This window comes from Archocentrus centrarchus, chromosome 6 (genome assembly GCF_007364275.1).
Source record: "Archocentrus centrarchus isolate MPI-CPG fArcCen1 chromosome 6, fArcCen1, whole genome shotgun sequence".
In the NCBI taxonomy this organism is placed as follows: Eukaryota; Metazoa; Chordata; class Actinopteri; order Cichliformes; family Cichlidae; genus Archocentrus; species Archocentrus centrarchus.
The window spans coordinates 30322204-30341098 of NC_044351.1; the positions used below are offsets into that span (position 1 = coordinate 30322204).

Here is an 18895-nt window from a genome sequence, read left to right on the forward strand (position 1 = left end):
TGAAGAAGGGGAAAGAGGTCTTTGTGTAGTGGCAGAGTCACGGTCACGGTGACAATAAAGGTCCCTCTGTCATGGGTTAGAGCTGTTTAACCTTTTGATCCTCTGCCCTCTTAATGTGGTTTGTGAACCTTGAATTTTCTAGTACAAGCCAAAGAAACCAGAGTCACACACACACACACACACACACACACACACACACACACACACACACACACACACACACACACACTCACAAAAACATCCAAATGGAAACTTTCAGCACTTCAGAAGTTTACTTGGTAGAAAGTGTTGTTTAAATTCCTGCCGTTGCATTCCTTAGATAAAGAAAGTGCAATTGGAAGGCTTTAAAATGTGATTAAAATGGTTCAAACAATAGAGAAACAACAGCATTTTTTAACCAATATTTTGGCTGTGAGAAAACCAAGGAATCAAAATCCAGTGATGTTTTCTTTAATATATTTTATGAAAAACATGATACTGAACAAGAATGCTCTGGCATGGACCATTTCACTCTATTATTATTACTATTATAATCCGCTGATAAATCAAATGATAAATGTCTGGTCCTTGAGTCATCATCAACAACTGAGGATAAACTGGAAAATTCCATCTGTTTTAGGTTGAGAACACTTGACCGTATTTAGTACCCGACATAAGACTTAAGTAAGACAGGGCAGCTTTTGAGTGCGTTTACAGTTCGTGACCTCACTCTGTAACACAGAAATAGGCAAGACATAAACCCCCCAAAAAGCCAAAGCCACATCCAGCTGAAAGAGTTTGTAACTTTCCACACTGGGGTGTCCTCAAACGCCTCTTCCCCGATCCATCCATCCATCCATCCATCCATGTGTCAAACCAGCGGGGTTCTAGTCAACACAGCGCCAAATGTTTACAGCGGGCGACACAAAGGTTTTGGTGTAGACATGCAGGCTTATACCGATCGGCGATCGAGTAAAGTTATTGCCACCTTGGCACTTGGCATCACATCAGCGTCCAGGGAGCCTGGTAGCAGAGCTGCAGTCAACGACGCAGAGTGGAAAAAACTTCCAGAAAGCACCACGCTGCTGAAGCCCGGCTAACCGCGCACCTTTTAGCCGCAGGCTCAAACATAAACACTGACACACACACCTTCATTTTCGGGTCAGATATACCGCTGCCTCCGGCGTGGTATGACTCAGGGACAAACTCGACGATGTACGCCGACGCATGGGTCAAATTTTAACCCCGCTGTCTGCCTGCGGTTCCGACGCAGTGAACCGTTGAAAGGTAGCCAAATACAATGAATAAGTTTCACAGCAGATACAGCAGCCGACATGCTACAAAGTACTGTAATAGGTTTATGTCAAACAAGAAAGGTTGACTGAACATATAAAGAAAGAATTCCAATTAAGGACTGTTTTAGGTGTAAACTTAACCTTAAGTTATGTGGAGCTCCGGGAAATCCGTGCAGCAACTTGCTCGCTCCCGATGTTCCCCTGTTGCTTAACTTGAAGAGAGCCAACTACCCAGCTGTGACAACCTCTGTCAAGTCGGTGGATATGACAGCAACAACATCCGGTCTTGAATTTCAAAATAAACGCACCAAACCGCTGAATAACAAGCTAATGACAATTTACAAAACAAAAACACCGCACAAAACGAATTCACAATTCATTTGATTTAGACACAGATCTGAAATGATAAATGATTGCTGCGTAATTCTTCTGAAGGTGTTGCACAAGTGACATTCAGGTTTTTATTTTTTTAAGCAAAAGAAAAAGCCTGTTCCGGTAGTAATACATGTGACGTAAAATTTTCTAACGTCAGAAAGTCTGTCGTTCTGATACTATTTTCATACTATTCAAAAATGTGGACAGAAATATCAGTGTATTTTTAATATTTCCAAACAAGTGTGCAGAAGCCGTGATATAGTGGCCGTTTTGCACTCTATGAATTGTCTATTAACAATTAAAGATTATTCCAAGAAAAATCACGTTTTAATTGTACAGATATGAGTAATAGGTAACCATTTACCTTTATGTGCCTTTTTACTTTTGCAGAGCATTGTATATTGCGTCATCCATTATCAATCACTGGTAAGCTCAATGTAAACTAATAATTTTAATTGTAACCTTAATCAAATAATGAGTTTTTATATATGTAAATACATGTGTATAGTGTACATGTTATGTACAGCAATTTGGTCAAAGCTGTGTTTAAATGTGCGTTTGCAAATACATTTTATTTACTAGGTTTCACAAGAACAGGCCTGAAAGTGCGTTTCCTGATACAACAGGAAACAACTATCACATTCTGCAGTTCTGTAATTTCTGTGCTGGGGAGAGCCCGGATTCTACGTGCAATATAGTTTTCTGAAAACACACACACTTGTTTTTGAACATGAAATTCAGCCTGGGAAGTTTCATATTCTGATGCTTTTTAAGCACGTGCACAGTCAAGACCTCCAAAATAGATTCTGAGAATGACAAACACTTAGCAAATACATGTTCTTATAGTTTTGCAGGTTCTCAGCATAGCTGCATCATATAAACAGTTGCAAGTTTCAATATGACGCTATTCAAAAAAAAAAAAAAAAAATCCCATAACTCTCTCTGTGGGGCAGTTGATTGCTATACTGTCAGCTCTTTTAATCAGCCTAATGCCACCACTGAATGCGGCTGTGGCAAACTTTGTGACAAATTGAATTGATTATCTGTCTGAAATGGCTCGTAGGCCGCCATTAGACGTGAAGGAATGCAATTCCAATGAATGACATGGATTATTAACTTTAGGGAGATTACGTCCCTGTGGATAACCAATCAAGAGTAAATAAAGCCCGGAGCCAAGCACCACTAGAAGGGCATCACTGTTGGTAGATGGGTGGGGGCAAAATAAAAAAAAAAGTAATCTACTAAATTCTGTCAGAAGCTTATGAAGAATACATCACATCAGTGTTGTGTTACTTTTTTATTAAAACATAAAAATGTACACATACATATACGGAGTACACATTTGAGTGTGTAACATAAAACACAACAATTGAGCTGTGCTTTCAGTGCCGTATCCCTCTTAGAATGGCTTGAGATGAATTTTCATAGGCAAAACCTTACCTCTGATAAGCAAAGTGTTCACGTACACTGATCCTTATTTCACATTTTTGTCTTTAGGAATAGTGCCATCTGCTGTTACTCGGGTGGGGGTGGGGGTGAGGGGGACCAAGCACATTCACACACAATCCCACAGAGAGTTAGTGGCAGTCGCCACAACTCTCTGCAATGCAGTACAAAAATCACCAGCACACTGCTCATATGAATAGCAAAGCAATCTGTCATTAGGACTAAAAGAGTCAAGTCCGTGTCACGTCTTTTGACAGCACCCTCCCACCCCCAACTTGAAGCCAGAGCACCACATCAGACTGCTAAATCTCATTTGATGGGTGAACTGTAAGATCATCTATCATCATGAGAAATTCTTGAAGAAATAAATAAGATGTCAACATCAAATCTAATATTCAAGTTTGAGCCCAGATTGGTGATGTTTTTAATAATCAACATACTGTTTAAAGAAAAGAAAAAAAGTAAAGTTATGTGTGGTGAAAACATAAAAAGTCACATTTTGGAAGTTGCAAGTTTTTTCAGTTCCATTCAACCACTTTACTGTATTTACAAATGTATTTATCTGCTTGGTTGTCTGCATTTTCAGTGTGTACTAACTTGAAACAGCTGCTGCTGTAGCTTGAACATGAACAAAGTCACAGATTTAAAAAGGAAAACTGGAATATCTGCAGTCCTGGCAGCTAATGTAGCTGTCACCAGAACCACACCCTGGAGACTCAAAATGATAATTGCAGCAGCTGTTTTAGTGTGCCTGTGAATCCAGTCCTCTTTCAGTCACATGTATTTACAGAGCAAGTAGCTTTGGAAGGCGCAATAATCAGAAAGTTCATCAAATTCATGTAAAAATCCTTTTTTTTCCACCTTGACTGTAAGTGCGATAATGCCACCATAACTTAAGTTATCCGTCATTTCAATAAATCTCTCTTAATATTAGTTTCCTGAAAAAAAACAAAACAAGACGTTACTTGTTGATGTCTTTAAAATAAGTATCTCCATTTGCCTGAATGACCTGAGGAGGCATGGCAACCAATCAGTGCTTCGAGGTGAGAGTAAGGGTAGAGGAGACGCGGAAGATCTGTGGCAGCATGTTGCTCAACTGGTAGAACATTTCCTCTGAAATACTCTGTCAGTACAAAGAGACACAAAGCGAGGTGGCCAGGGTTAGTGAGGAGAAAAGAAACTAAGGTTTGTGCAGCAGCAACATTTTCACTTTACACACTGTGATAATAGAAAGGAACTGTTCAAACTCCATGTTGGGAAAAAAAAAAATACAGCTGGACTCTTTGTGTCCAGCCAAGTATTAACAGCCTCTGTGGTGTCCTTTAGTTCAATAATCCTCATTAGTCAAGATGCTGAAATGAATTGAGCTCCAGCAGCTGTAACTTTAACAGGGGACATACTGTGTTTGTCACTCTGAGCACTGCCACCCATCAAATAAGAATTTTAAGTAATCTTAAGGCAGAAGCATAGTCCCACAAGCACACAGCATATATTTAGACACAGCACTTCTTTGAGGTGCAGACAACAATGTCGTTTCAGTAGCTGCTATTTTGAATGGTGTCTGAGCACGTCGCTGACAGGAAGCCAATATAGTCGGAGTCCTTTGATGCCACTCGTTTTATCATCTTATCCTGTCAGCAGGAGCTCATGCTATAGGATCCGCTGCCTTTCTGACAAACCGCAAAAGCTATACATGTATAGCATCCAGAAAAGGCCAAAAAAAAGGTAACAATCGTGATTCATCGAGCACGGCAGGCTTAAATTAGCTGAAAATATGACAGAAAACCTTGCTTTAAAGTCAAACCTGAATATTTTTTCCCTTTCCCTTGTAACTTATTTACATAATAAGAAATTAACATAAGACCAGGATTTCCAACAAAGTGATTAAACCTCAGTGTTGGCAAGCTCCACACTAATGCCACTGCTTATCACACAGTTATATGACTGAATCTTTGAGCTTTCTTTTAACATAGCAGTGTAAATACTGAGCCAAAATAACCTAAAGCTCTGTAATCTCTGATTTATGGTATGCTTTTCAAACAGTCAACTCTTCTTAGTGTGCATTCGGAGGCACGCACTGCAAAGCCAGGTGTGCCTTTTGTTATATTATGTACATGTGAGGCCTTAAGTATACATTTCTTAAAAAAAAAAAAAAAAAAAGAACTGAGCATTGCTGGAAGGCAATCACTCAGAAAACAACAGTGCAGTCTTAGGTATACGTTTTGAAGCCTGAATTACAAGCGGCACATTCTGACCTCACCTTTGGCACTAGAAACTGGACTGTGCGTGACACACCTCCATCCCATGAAGCCATTTCCATCATAAAACCTGCAAAGAAAATACATTGAAAGTAGCTCTTATTAAGCACAAATATTACCATTCATTTTAAAAAACATTTCTACAAGCAAAATGTAGCGTTTCACAAATATTATTTTGTATTAATACATAATAAACATGGTATTAAATATTTTCTATGTTTATGTTTGACAGAGAGCTGACATTTTGTTCAAATTTAGTGAGTTATCTATGAAAATGGTAAGAATGCACCAACTAGCCAACTGGTACAGTAGGTACTATGCAAATTGCTGGCTTAACAGTGGTAATGTGTATTGTAGGTCCATTAATACTGTGCAACAGCTACGCATAATTTGAAATTTTAATGTTACCTTTGACACATTTGAATACCAGCTCTGCCCTCTTAAGACACCACGGTATGGTCATCTCCTGCAATGACAACAGCACAGAGCTTACTTTGGCTTGAAATGAAATGAACTGGATTTATTCTGGAAATGGGTCCTTGCCTCCACTCATACATGTAGTCAGAGAAGGAGTGTTAAACTTAGAATGACATAAGACATAACTGAAAATGCATTGCAAACAGGAGCTCGGGTCTCAGGAGGTTAAGTCTCTTGTTAGGCAACTATATCTAAATTCAAATGGTCAAAATGTTCAATAGATTAGAATTGGTACTTTTTGCAAAATCAATCACATTATTGCCCTTGGAAAAACTTTGTGCGTATATCACGGCTCATTTCCTTTCAGTTCTGAGTGTCTTCAGGTCCAGGTTGCACACAATGATCTCATCTTGCAGACTACCTTTTCTCACCACAAGGAGTGTCACGTAGACAGTCTTTGCCACAAACATACACAGTCTTTCATTTACTGGTAATGTGCTGTACCCATCCTAAATCAAGAACTTGGAGTGTAAGCGGGGCTCGTGTTTAGGCTCATGTCTGCTGAGTCAACCAGTAACAGTTTTGTACTCAAAATAAACTCCACAGGTTTTACCAACAGATTTTCTAATTTTTTAACGCATATTCATTCAATTTTTTGGTATGACTGAAGCTGGGACCGGGGAGGAGCGGAGCTGGCTGGTGCTGTTCACAGGAGCACTGAAAGCAACTGTTGTTTTTGCCAAGCAGCTGAGGCAAGAACAAAAGCACTTCTTACTGCCAGAAAAATGAAAACAACAGTCATAAAATTGTGTGCACAAATTGGCTCTCCAAATTGACAGAAAGTTTTCAGTTTCCTCTCCATAAACTTTAAAACATACATTATAGAGACACTGATCACTTTTTATGTGTCCCTCTTTCCTTTAACTTTTAAAAAAAATAAATAAAAATCCAAATTAAGAACAAGAGGAACAACTGTGCCATATTTTGATTGTGGTCAGTAGTTCATGTAGACAAACTATACCGGTTGTTTTAACATTACAATAGGCTTGTACACACAAGCAAACATCTATCCCCAAAAGGGAAATGCCTGCAAAAGAAGCTGCCAGATGGAAAGTTTTGAAAGAAGAAGCCATCAATTAAGTATCCTTTGGTTCCCGAGGTTTCCAAAGCTTGAAAACTTTAGCTGTATAAGCAAAAGACTGTTGATTAGGCATGAGAAGAAACATTACACAAGCATGTGGAGGCATCTGTGCCTCAAACTGAGGCTTGTTGAATTGATGATATTATTATTATTACTATTATCATCTATTCTCATTGAAAAAAAATTTAATTTCCACTCATTTTCAACAGACTGAATAATAGAAGAATTTCCCATTTTCAGATAAAAAAGGAAATCCTATTTTATTTTGACAGGAAAATGGCAAAAAATTCTGCTTGATTCAGATTGAGTCCAAAAGTCCCTTTTTTTTTTTCCTTATTATTTGTTATTTGTCCCTACCATGTGGACACAGTGTGTTAACCTTTAGAAACTCTGCAGGATTGAGTCAACAGGCCTATTGGTGACCTTAAAAAGTTGTAGTCTGAATTTCCAGTTAGTGTCCGACAAGCCAGACAAGCTGCCGTCCATAAACAAGCAGAAGCTAAAATTCATGTTAAGAAACTTTGGCTTCTGCAGTTAGGAAACTTGCACAGCCAGCAGGTTTGGGGGTTTCAACACGAGTACAAGACCACAGAAGAACGTGACAATAAGAGTTAATAACATGCCCTGTTAACCCACTAGAGAGCACTCATTGAAATACTTTGAAATTCAAAGTTTCAACCTTAGAGTGTGTTTGGAAGACATAAGACTTAATTACTTTTGTGTCATTTTTTTAAAAATGTTTCATTTTCATGTCGAAAAATCAAGGTCAGTGAAGTTATCATATTTGGTTCCTTGCCCGTAAGTGTTAAAAACTAAATAAATCCAAAAAGATAAACATATATCATATATGATGAAAGGAACGTGTATTTTAGAACATTACAACAGATTCGTTACAACATCACTTTTTAGAACATTACAAATACACACAGTATCATTTTATACAACATTAGGCCATTTCTTCATGACCATATTCTCCTTGACCACCTGCTTCTTAACTTCACTGAGGCATGGGATGGGTGTCATATATAAAGTGTGTGGAAATTACCAAAAATAGTCACTTGTCCTATAAATGGTTAAGGTTCATTCACATCAGCTCTTCTGGTTAGCTGTAACTAGGCCTGATTACTCAAAACCCCAGAGTACAGAGAACCTTTCCCCCTTTTTTTTTTTTTTAATTTTCACCTGTATCAAATAGCTGACACTGTAACGTCAAACAGGTAACACTAGGAAAGAGGGAGGGGCTATACACTGCAACAAATATCCAACGTCAGAGTAATCAAATAATGAACAACATTATATCTCAGCCCCAAATCCATTGTTTTGTTTTGGGGTTTTTTTGTTTGATCTACGACCAGCCAGCTGAACTCAAATACCTTCCATCAGCACTGTCCATTTTGAAAATGAACCTTATTCAACACCACCACAGTTTCTTTGAGATTACTATATTACAATATACATCCCAAAATTCAGTCTGCAAACTTTCTTCTTGCAAGTGCATTCATCACATCAACATCCAAACATGCAAGCGCACACAGCTTTTTCTTACCTCCGACATGTCGTGGACCAGCAGCAGAGGGATGGTAACGGTGGTGATGTCATGTGTGCAGCACACCTTGAGGATGTTTCTCAAGCCCATGATAGCCGGGTCCCGGGCGGTGATGTTCCCTGAACGGACGTTGTCATCCACACACAGATGGAAGACGACATGGACCTCTGACAGGTTGGAGTGCCGTGTGATATAGAACTCACCTTGAAGAGGAGATTTAGTAAGGGGGTGTGTGATAAAGCAAGAATATGAGTACGCTGGATAACCACAGATTGCTTTCTCCATTTGGTTAATATGCATAACCATTACCTGGTAAGATATTAGAGGGATTTCTTTCAACATTTTTGCTCTTATCGTCACCTCCGTTCCTTTGAGTCTCTGTAAGGATATAGAATTGCAAAATGAACCACAAATCAGTAGGCAAAAAAAAAAAAATCTCACAAGGACAATGAATATTAGTAATAGCTGGGCTATCCATGAAAGGCTTGGAAGCTAGTGAGAATGTCTGCATGTATACACCTCTACCCTATAAACCACTTAACTTATGCTGTGATAAGAATCTGGATAAAATCAACACAGAAGCACTAATGCAAAGTGTCTTCTGTTTCCTGACAGCTTAATCCCCCCTCTCATACTGCTGGCATGTCACTGAAATTCTCCAGCTCTGTGAGAAGCCTTTCAGTGTAAACTTCATGTAAAACCAGACTCTTACAGTTAAGTATATGCTTTCTGTATACTTCGCTCCAATTCCTTTTTTTTTTTTTGGAGAAAGGCTTTTACTATAATTATATGATGGTATTAAACTAGCAGAAATATGTCTTTCATTTTGTTTTTCTAAATGTAAGATTGGCAGTGAGTATATGCTGGTTAGTATCCCAGTTAACTAAGATGATGCATACAACACAAGGCTAAGAATATTCCTTCCGAGGTTAATACACTCTAAACTATATCTAACTGTCTAAAAAAGGAAAAAAGGAAATAAAAAGACAACCACTGATGTGACCATGAGAGTCTCTGTTTGGAAAAAGAAAAAAAATGTCTAACCAGGTTGGTCTTTCTGCTTGCTGCTCCGCTGGGCTCTGGCATAGAGCACCACCTGCTGCACCTCCTCCAGCTGCTCCTCTAGACAGGGGAAGTGGAAATCTGTGCACTCCTTTGCCACAGTTGCAAAGTCTGTAGGTCAACACAGAATAGGCCACAGATGAAACCATGCATAAAAACACAATGGAAGCAAATGACTGGTTAGCCAGAGCTCTGCTCTGCCTCCACATTTCCGCTGTTTTAAATAGAGTTCAAACTTAAAGGAGAATGAAGTCTACAGTCAGTGAACAAAACACTTAAAGAAAAAAAATTTTGGTTTTTCTCCCAATAAAAGATGAGAAGATAAACAGAACCAAAATATAAACATTGCAGTTCATTCAAACAGCCAAAAAAAAAGAATTGTTGCCAGTTAAAGTATGAATCAACATTTTTATGAATATCAATATGCTCCCTGACCTCTCTTGATGCCACTGTAGGAGTTGACCCTGTTGTCGACCAGGAGCACCAGACCGCAGAGTGAGAAGGAGTACAGTGAAAGCGCCGTCTGTAGCCGCCGCAGCTTGGCTCCACTGCTGCCGTGTCGCCGATGTTTACAGAAGTCCAGCACGTCTGCTCGGACCAGTCGCAGGTTGTGCATCGTTTTTAGCTGTGCTCCTGTAAAAAGACCAAATACACAAAGAACATTTTTTATAGCAGCAGTCGTTGATCTGCGCACAAATAGTGGGGAAGCATGTTGAGTACCGAGGTGTATGGTGAAGCTCTCCTCCAGCTGAGGCTGCTCCTCAAACATCCTGGCACCCGAATCTGTAGCTTCTGACAGCTGGCTGGGCTGCACCTTAATCTCCTCACTGGAAAATTAAGAGTAAAAAGAAATCAATTCATAGCACGTCTATTAATTAAAGTACATCAATTTCTGCATCCATTATTTATAAAAGCTTAAATTTTGATTGCAACTGGGGTTGAGTGTGTGTGAGTGCACGTGCGTGTGTGTGTAAAATAAAATCCAAAGATTACATGTTAGTGTTTCATAAAACATAGTTCAAAGGAAGATGAAAGGGAAAATTATGAACCAAATTCACATAAAAGTTATGTGAGATTCAGAACATTTAATATTAACATTTAATTTTGATTCAAAAATCTAACAAACAAAATTTCCTGTTTAAAAAAACTGCTTTGTTGACAAAACCAATGTGAGTCTCGGGTATGAGGATATTTTTTATGTGGTGTGCTGTTCCTCTTAGAAAAACTAAGACACTGCATCAAAGAAATCAAAACTCCAACTCAAATTCTATTCGCATTTTCCCTCCACAAACTACAGCTTTAACTAAAACACACATCTATAAATGATGTAGAATGTTTTCAGTTCCACCCACACATAGGAACATAATGATATTCATCTTTAAAAATAAATGAATGCAGGGACATGCACATTGTCTAAGAACCTCTTAGCATAAATGTCCTGGTGATATCTTGTTTTTTCCTTCACAGAATATTCAATATATCCAGAGGAGTAAAATAAATGAATTTAAACAACCATTTTGCTGGACTACATTACTGTTAACCACTTTTAGATTTTTTTTTTCTCCACTTTTTGCCTTAAGATGACAGTCCTAACTGATCCTGCAAAGCTCAACATCAATCAAACCAAGACAAGCTTTTGACCTCTTGTAACGGCTTTAATTTCTATGTAAATGTAAACTGTCCTTCAAAGTAGTCCGCAGCGTAGATGTAGTGTTTGGGATTAGAGCTGTTCAGCATGTGCAGCTGTTAAGACTATGCCAGTAAGGGTTTGTTTGTGCATGAGTAAAGGTCCAGATGGAAAACAGCTGATCGGTTTCATGTAATTTTCTCACTCAACAAAATATGTTTATCTTGTTATTACTAAGATTCTACAACTAAGCTTTTTTTTTCCCCACATCTGACTTCCTGTATAGTTTTTAGGCCAGATATAATAAGCGGTTTGCAACTGCAAAAAAAAAAAAAAGCACCCATGGGAGTGGAAATTTTTGTTCGTTTACTATAAATGTGCCAAATTATGAACACAGAAACAGAAGCAGAAACCAGCTCAAACAATCAATAATTAGAGCAACCCAAATTAGCAGGTTGCAAACTAGCAGACCTGATGAGGGTGCAAGTAATCCACTAACAACGCAGGCACTGGTTGCCACTTGTAATCTGACAATAATAATAATAATACACTGGTATAGATTTTATGGTTTGTTTCTCTCAGAACGGGGAGAGAATGAAAGTGAAAATCTGTGTCTTATAGCTCACCTACTGGAAGTGCAGAAGAAGACAGAACCTTATTTCCTGTCAGTTCCTGACTAATCCGATCTCAATAAAGTTACTTCTGCCATGCCACGTACATAAATGCTCATATTAGCCTTACTTATCTTGCTTCCTGTTTGATGCTGTGCATATTTATTTTAAGTCAAAGGAAAGAATCTGACACACAAACCAGCTGTGGGGAACAGGACATTAGTGAGTTTCTGCAAAATCCCAAATTACATTCAGTAACACGTGAACGGTATGATTGTCAGACATTCAACATCAGTTTGAGATCTACCTAAGTCACATTAATAGGTGTGTTCTGCCAAAAATGTTATGTAACATACAATATATGAGAGAAATAAAAAAAAAAAAGTAACACCCTAGATCTGATTTGTGATGGTAAAGAGTTTTGTGTGTGCTCACTGCTCCCACAAATATTTATGCAATAAGGTCAGCTGCTAAAGCTACTATATCCACACTTACTGTGTCTTTTTTAACATCAAATGACAGATGTGCACTGGTGGAAACCAGCAGTAAATCTAGTAAACCCCCCGGTTTTCTTTTCTAAAAGAAGAAGTAAGATGACTCCAGTGCTTATTATCTCGAATCGACTGTTTTTGTTTTACCTTGAAATCTGAAAGGGTATTGTCACAGACTTGAAAAGGCCAGCTCAGGTAAATTTGGGTGAAAAGTAAGGTTTCATATATCAGAAATCGAGCACTCTAATAGACCTTTGTTTTGAGGGTATACACACAAATACATAGAGAAGAACTCACTTTATTTTGCTGCTGTTGCTGGATTTCTGCAGGTCCTGGTGCAGTTTGACGACCCATTCTTGATACTCGTGCTTTTGAATGCCTGTCACTTGCTTCAGCTCACTGGCCCACTTGTTCTCCAGGACCTGTTCAGTGATGACAATGTCAAACGTTGACATTGTCAAATGTTAAACATGACACAAGGTTTACTTGAAAAATGAACCAGCTGTATCTCCTGAAATGTCAGAAGTGAAATGATCTCTTTGGCACTGAGACAAAATACAGACCACCCAAGCTTCCTTTTACCTGCTGTGCATCAAAGTGTTGAGAGGCTACTGCATTTACATCCTGGTCACTCAATGTGTTCCCGAGCTCATGCATGACTTTGTCCATTTCTGTTGCTTGCCTACATAACAAGAAAGTATTTACTGGTTTTTTTTTTTTTTTTTTTTTTTTTTTTTTTACAGATTGTTGGGAAACTTCATGAACATTTACAAAATTTCTATATAAGAAAGATTAGATGTTCTGATATCACAGGCTGTGGTAGGAAACAGATATTAAATAATCTTAAGTATGATTGCTTAAGGAAAAAAAAGAAAGTGATATATGTGTTTCTGGTAGGAAACATAATAAAATGAACTTAAGTCTGACTGAGAAAAAAGATAAACTGATTTGTCAAAAAGCAAATTTACTTCAAACTTACTAATATCTAATGAAATCTTGATATTACACCATCACGGCTAAAATGCAGCCATCTTTAGTCCATGGAAGAAATTTACAGGAAAAGACCTAAATTTATAGGTGTTTAATAATATTGCGTGGGAGGGGGACATAAACATGTTCAGAAATCCAAAAATCCCACCCAACACCAACCTCTCTTGAAGCTTCTTAATTTCCATATCTCTCTCACTGATGAGCTCAGAGATGCTAACAAAGTAGTTGTGCTCCAGGTTGAGGAGAGTATCTGAGGCAGGGGAGTGGATCAACTCATGGTACACATTGGCAAAGTCCTCATCCCAACTGGGCTCTTCAGGCCGAGCATGTTCCAGTGTAGTCTGGAACAGTGAGAGTAGAAAGAAAAACATCTTTTTGTTTTATATGTCTGTGTTTTTAATGGCAGTTGCAAGCAGTTAAAACAAGGTGACGGTATCGTACTTAACCGTGCTGGCTGATGAGCAAGAACAATAAGTAAGCAACTGTGTTTAAGCAAAAGTAAAGGACAAACAAAGAAAGCAAAATGCAGCACAAACACAATTTCTGTGTTACGGATTGCAAAACAAACTAGGCCAGTTGATGTAATTCATCATGGTTAAATGCAAAATAACACTATTCTGAAATTTAAAATCCCTTATTTATACAGGCTCAAGAGTCTCCAGGCAACAAGCACGATGCAGACTGGAAAGTGTCCAAGTGCATTTCTGTGCGACTGCAGTTAACGTCCTAGATGTGTGAATGCGGTGGGAGAGCGCTGATCTCACTGGCCTTCCTTTACTAAATATGAAATTTTGCTTTCAAATAAATGTGCTAGTGAACACATCATGCATGATTTCATTAAGAAACCACAAAGTCTACTTTTCAGTGTGATGTTTGTTTTGTATTGATCCATAGCATAAAAGTAATCACTCCATTCTCAAACATATGAAGCAAATGAAATTGCCACCACATATTGCATCGCTGGTGTTTCTCACCAGCGATGCAATATGTGGTGGCAATTTCATCAGAGTAACCAAGTAAAATGTTTGGGAGAGACATTAAACACAGCATGAGGGCTCATGTAATGAGATGTTTTTGTGTTTATTTGTTTGTGGTTTTTTTTTTTTTTTCTGGTCCAGAACTCATGAATAATCAATTACTGCACTACTTCTGTTTAAATTACTTTAATGATCCATGACCACCCCGATGCTAGTGAGAGCGTTCAAGGACACTTCCAAAACACTCTGCTGTGTTACTGCAGAAACATGAAGTAGTGGAAATACCATCAGGGTGTATTAAGCAGCTAGTGCATGAAATTTATTTTTGGAAATCCTGCCAAGCTTAGAAAGTACTGTCCATAATATTAATAGATATTTTTCATAGAAACATCTCCCCACAATTTTACACAGTTCTATGCAAAATCAAATATAGATATAGATAATAATAATTTAATATAATAGCAACAGACATTTATTCTAAACCTGAACTATTTAAATGCGACATGAATGTCAATGATTAGTTATCTACAACAGAAAAAGAAACAACTTGGTGTAAAGTTGTACATACAACTAAGGCAAGCAAACTAAAAAAAACAACTACAAAACAACACACCCAATATTAACCTTCTTGATTATTATTAGTTGGGAGTGGTGGTCTAGAGGAGAAGAAGAGGGTCATTGAGAGGACCCTGGTTCAAATCCTTGGGCTGGCATCACTGTGCCCCCCCCCAAGGTTGCTCCCCGGGTGCTTACTGGCTGCCCCCTGCTCCACATTGTGCTGTGCTACATACTCCATGTGTGATGGATTAAATGCAGAGACTGAATTTCACTGCATGTACGTGACAAATAAAGCGCTTTCTTTCTTATATATGCAAAACTAATTTTTAGGCATAATATCCATCCAACTATCCATTTTCTTAACTGCTTACCAAATTATCTCTGCTCTCATAGAGCAAGAAGTGGGTCACATCCTGAGCCCTGTACTACAAAGCAAGTTCAACGTACCCAAGGTATCTTTCAGCTATCTGGCTTCACTTACCTATCAACAGCAATCTGGCTAAGTGGTCACACAAAGGGGGTTATCAACTCAAAAGGTTAACCAAGAGTTTAATCAATCTAGCTACGGTGCATTCACACAAAAAGGGTGGCGTTAGCACCATCTGACCAATCACAAATAGATAAGTCTATTAAAAGGTTAAACACACAATACAGACTGAAAGTAACACAAAGAGGCAGACAAATCAGTGGTATGAGTGTCTGTAACAGGAAAAGCACTGTACAGTAGTAAAGTACAAAAAGCACTGTATGAATGCGTTTGCGGTTTAAGTGGTCTGTAAGACTGAAGAAGACCTACTTTATTTATATAGTAGGTCTTTTCCAGTCTTACTGATGCCAATCAGGGAAAGGCAAACATTTTAGATGCTATCAAAAAAAAAAAAAAAAACATACACTCCTGCTATCCATGGACAGAGGTCCGAAGGATCTTCAAGGAATTTTGATGCTATATTCCGGAGAGTTGATTGGTCAGTAATAGGTGACTGTGTACCTGCTGATTTCTAATCCAGAACATAACCTGTATGTTAGGGCTTCAGCATAAGTTACGCTGGTGATGTACCCCTGTAAGAAGTGAAGTGTCTACTTAATTCTGTAAGCCCAGGGTTAACCCTTAAGTTACCCAGATAAGCCCAAATCCTGCTTCGTAGTACCAGGCATCTGGACAGGTCACCGCTTCATCACAGGGCCAAAACACAAAGACAGTTAACCACTCACGCTCACATTCACACCTATGGGCAATTTAGAATCACCAATTACCCCAACATACAGTCTTTGGACTGTGGGACCCAAGGCAGAACATGCAAACTCCACACAGAAAAGCCCCAGGTGGCTGATGGATTCAAACCCAGGACCTACTTGCTACTTCCTACTGAGAAGACAGTACAGTGTTTAGTACGATAATAACATAACGAAATGTCTTATCACCTCTACATAAGACCTGCTCCATGCATTGGCAAGCTTGTTTACATCTACATCTCCTGTTGTGAGTCTCTGCAGGGCCAGCTCTGCCTCTCTGTCATAATCCAGAATTGTCTCCTCCTCCACGAAACTGGAAAGTGAGTTTTTTAGTTCTAAAGGAGAAAAAGTCACACACAGCAGTCATTTAAAAATATGTTTCAGTTCTGTGCAAGCAAAGTAGTACAGTGCAACAGTAGTACAGGGCCATCGTTATACTTTGGGAAGGAAAAACCTGGGAAAGAGATATTTAAGAACAACAATCTCACCACTTTCTAAATAGCAGGGTATTTTATGCAGAAGCATCAGGCGTCCATGGAGGTCACTGATGTTCTCCTGAACAGGAAACTGCAGGGGCACTTTGAGGACACAGCTGTGTTTTCCTGCCCTGAACTCGAATACAAACTCCTTCTCAGCATTGCTGCTTGCCTTGCCTTTGCTCTTCTTCATGGTCACAGCTGTAAAAAAAATAAAAATAAAATAAATAACCGTAAACAATGAATACAAGTCTCCCGTGCTGCACCACTTTCACACTGTTACACACTCGCACACAAATATACGGTATTCACGCGCTGCAACAAAAACCAGCCTGACGCGTACATGAGTGTAACTTAATCCCTGTTAAATGTCTGCTCAATTTGTTATCGTCAATCTCAACACTGGCTAGCAGTGTGGCTAACAATTTAAGGTACCCATTAAAATAAAAAACACTAATTAAAATTCAAAATTAGAAAGTCGATCCTGGAGGTGCCTAGCTGGCCACAGTATCTTTCTTTTCATTTCATGTGATAAACATAAAACCTTTACAAAACGCAGAATTACCTGAATATGGATGAATGTAGTAACGGTACTTCCTCTTTCTCGTTCCCAGTCAGCTGATGTATTGTGACAGCAGGAGCAGTTTCGCAACAACAAGGCTCAGCTGGTTATTTTAATATTTTAATTATGCAACACAACTACTCATACAGCTGTAGGCAACTCTGATAAATTTTATGTTCTGCATATTAGTTCCTTTAGGAGTTTTTTTTTTCCTAAGCTTTATTATGGTCACGAATCTGCTGACCTGAAAGATTAAACTTACTTGGTCTTTTTTTTTTTCTCTTATGCTCTAGCTCCCCCTGCTGGCTTGAAAAATTATTGCTACCTGGATTACTTGTGGATACCTGAAACGAACTTATCTGTCTCTACCTAAATTAACTTCTCTTGATAATAGCTCTTGAGAAGAAAAAATAAAAATCATAGCTTTAGTAGGAGTAGTATATCTCAGTTTCTTGTTCTATCAAATCAATTAAACTTACTCTGAGGTACAGTGCTATGAAAAGTATTTGCTTCCTTCCTGATTTCTTAGGGTCTTTTTGCATATTTGTCACACTTACATGTTTCAGATCATCAAACAAATTTTAATATTAGACAAAGATAACCTAGAGTAAATGCAAAATGTGGTTTCTAAATGATTATGTTCAACTCTTGTCTCATCAGGCCACTCCTGGGAAGGTTCATTGCTGTTTCAAGGTTTCTCCATTTGTGGATAATGGCTCTCACCATGGTTTGCTGGAGTCTGGAAACCTTAGAAATGACTTCGTAAGCTTTCCAGACTGATAGATGTCAATGACTTTGTTTCTCAGCTGTTCTTGAGTTCCTTTAGATCATGGCACAATATGTTGCTTTTTTGAGATCTTTTAGCCTACTTCACTTTCAGATTCTATTTAACAAGGCAGCCAGTTACCTTTTCACATAGGGATAACTTTTTCCCTTAATAAATGACAATCATTTAAAAAAAACTGCATTTTTTAAATTTACTTGGGTTATCTTTGTCTAATATAAAAATGTGTTTGATGATCTGAAATATGTAAATGTGACAAATATACCCCCCCCCCCCCCTCCAAAAAAAAATAGAAATCAGGAAGGAGGCAAATTCTTTTTCACAGCACAGTACTATGCTGTGGACTTTGTACTAAATGTTTGCCTATGTTAGTGGTAAACTAAAACGTACAAGTAAACCAACAAGAAAAAAAAAGGAGAAGTACACCACGCCTATAAACTTTCCCTAAGGTTTTTATATGTTCTTTTTTTTTTTTTTTTGCAGATAAACATTTGAGTTTATCATCTCCCATGAAGAGTCAGATGATAAATATTACAATTATAATTACGGATACAAGTCAAAGTATGTTTAATATATATAAAAAAACATAAGATTGCACATTTAATATGCATGCTGAAATAATGTTGAATGAATTCAGTGAGAATTGTATGCAGTCTTTTGGGCAAATTATAGTATTTAGTTTGTTTTATAAACATGTCTAAAGTTATTTGTGTGCGTAGTGTCAAAGAACTTCTAAATACTTTAAATACTCTAGATACCCTAGATTGACCCGATAGTGTGACTGTACGCGCAAGCGCGCGTAGGCGTGTACGTTCTTTGACGTGTGCGTGTGTTTTCTTCAAGTTTGAGTCAGTAAGGGTGCGTCCCGAAATTAGCACTACTGCGTTAATCTGAAAAAGCTTGGTGTTATAGCGCTAAAAGAAAATAACAGCAGCTAAATGTTGCACATAAACTTTTAATAATGATATAATAGAACAGTAGAGTAGAAAAAATATAATGACTCTAGAAGTCTTCGCGTTTTCGCTTTCGCACGCTCTTTCATCGATGTGAATTTTCGCAGACACTCC

The 18895-nt window shown here is 38.2% G+C and overlaps 2 protein-coding genes across 2 annotated transcripts in view; both read right to left on the reverse strand.

The window, feature by feature from the left end:
• The window catches only part of LOC115781183 (solute carrier family 45 member 3), a 34306-nt gene extending 32784 nt beyond the window's left edge, over nucleotides 1-1522 (reverse strand). The window contains exon 1 of the mRNA XM_030730683.1: nucleotides 1416-1522. The gene's annotated coding sequence lies outside the window, so the exon portion shown is untranslated. The remainder of the gene's footprint in view (nucleotides 1-1415) is intronic.
• Nucleotides 1523-2976: 1454 nt separating this feature from the next.
• On the reverse strand, nucleotides 2977-17113 carry ferry3 (FERRY endosomal RAB5 effector complex subunit 3). The gene is made up of 14 exons (XM_030731656.1): nucleotides 17048-17113; nucleotides 16495-16683; nucleotides 16196-16341; nucleotides 13398-13579; nucleotides 12831-12930; nucleotides 12546-12670; nucleotides 10240-10346; nucleotides 9955-10152; nucleotides 9502-9630; nucleotides 8767-8835; nucleotides 8458-8660; nucleotides 5762-5819; nucleotides 5356-5423; nucleotides 2977-4218 (listed from the first exon to the last, which is right to left on the reverse strand). Exons 2-14 carry the CDS (start codon nucleotides 16673-16675, stop codon nucleotides 4126-4128), a joined length of 1659 nt encoding a protein of 552 aa, XP_030587516.1. The 5' UTR covers nucleotides 16676-16683; nucleotides 17048-17113; the 3' UTR covers nucleotides 2977-4125.
• Nucleotides 17114-18895: the final 1782 nt, after the last annotated feature.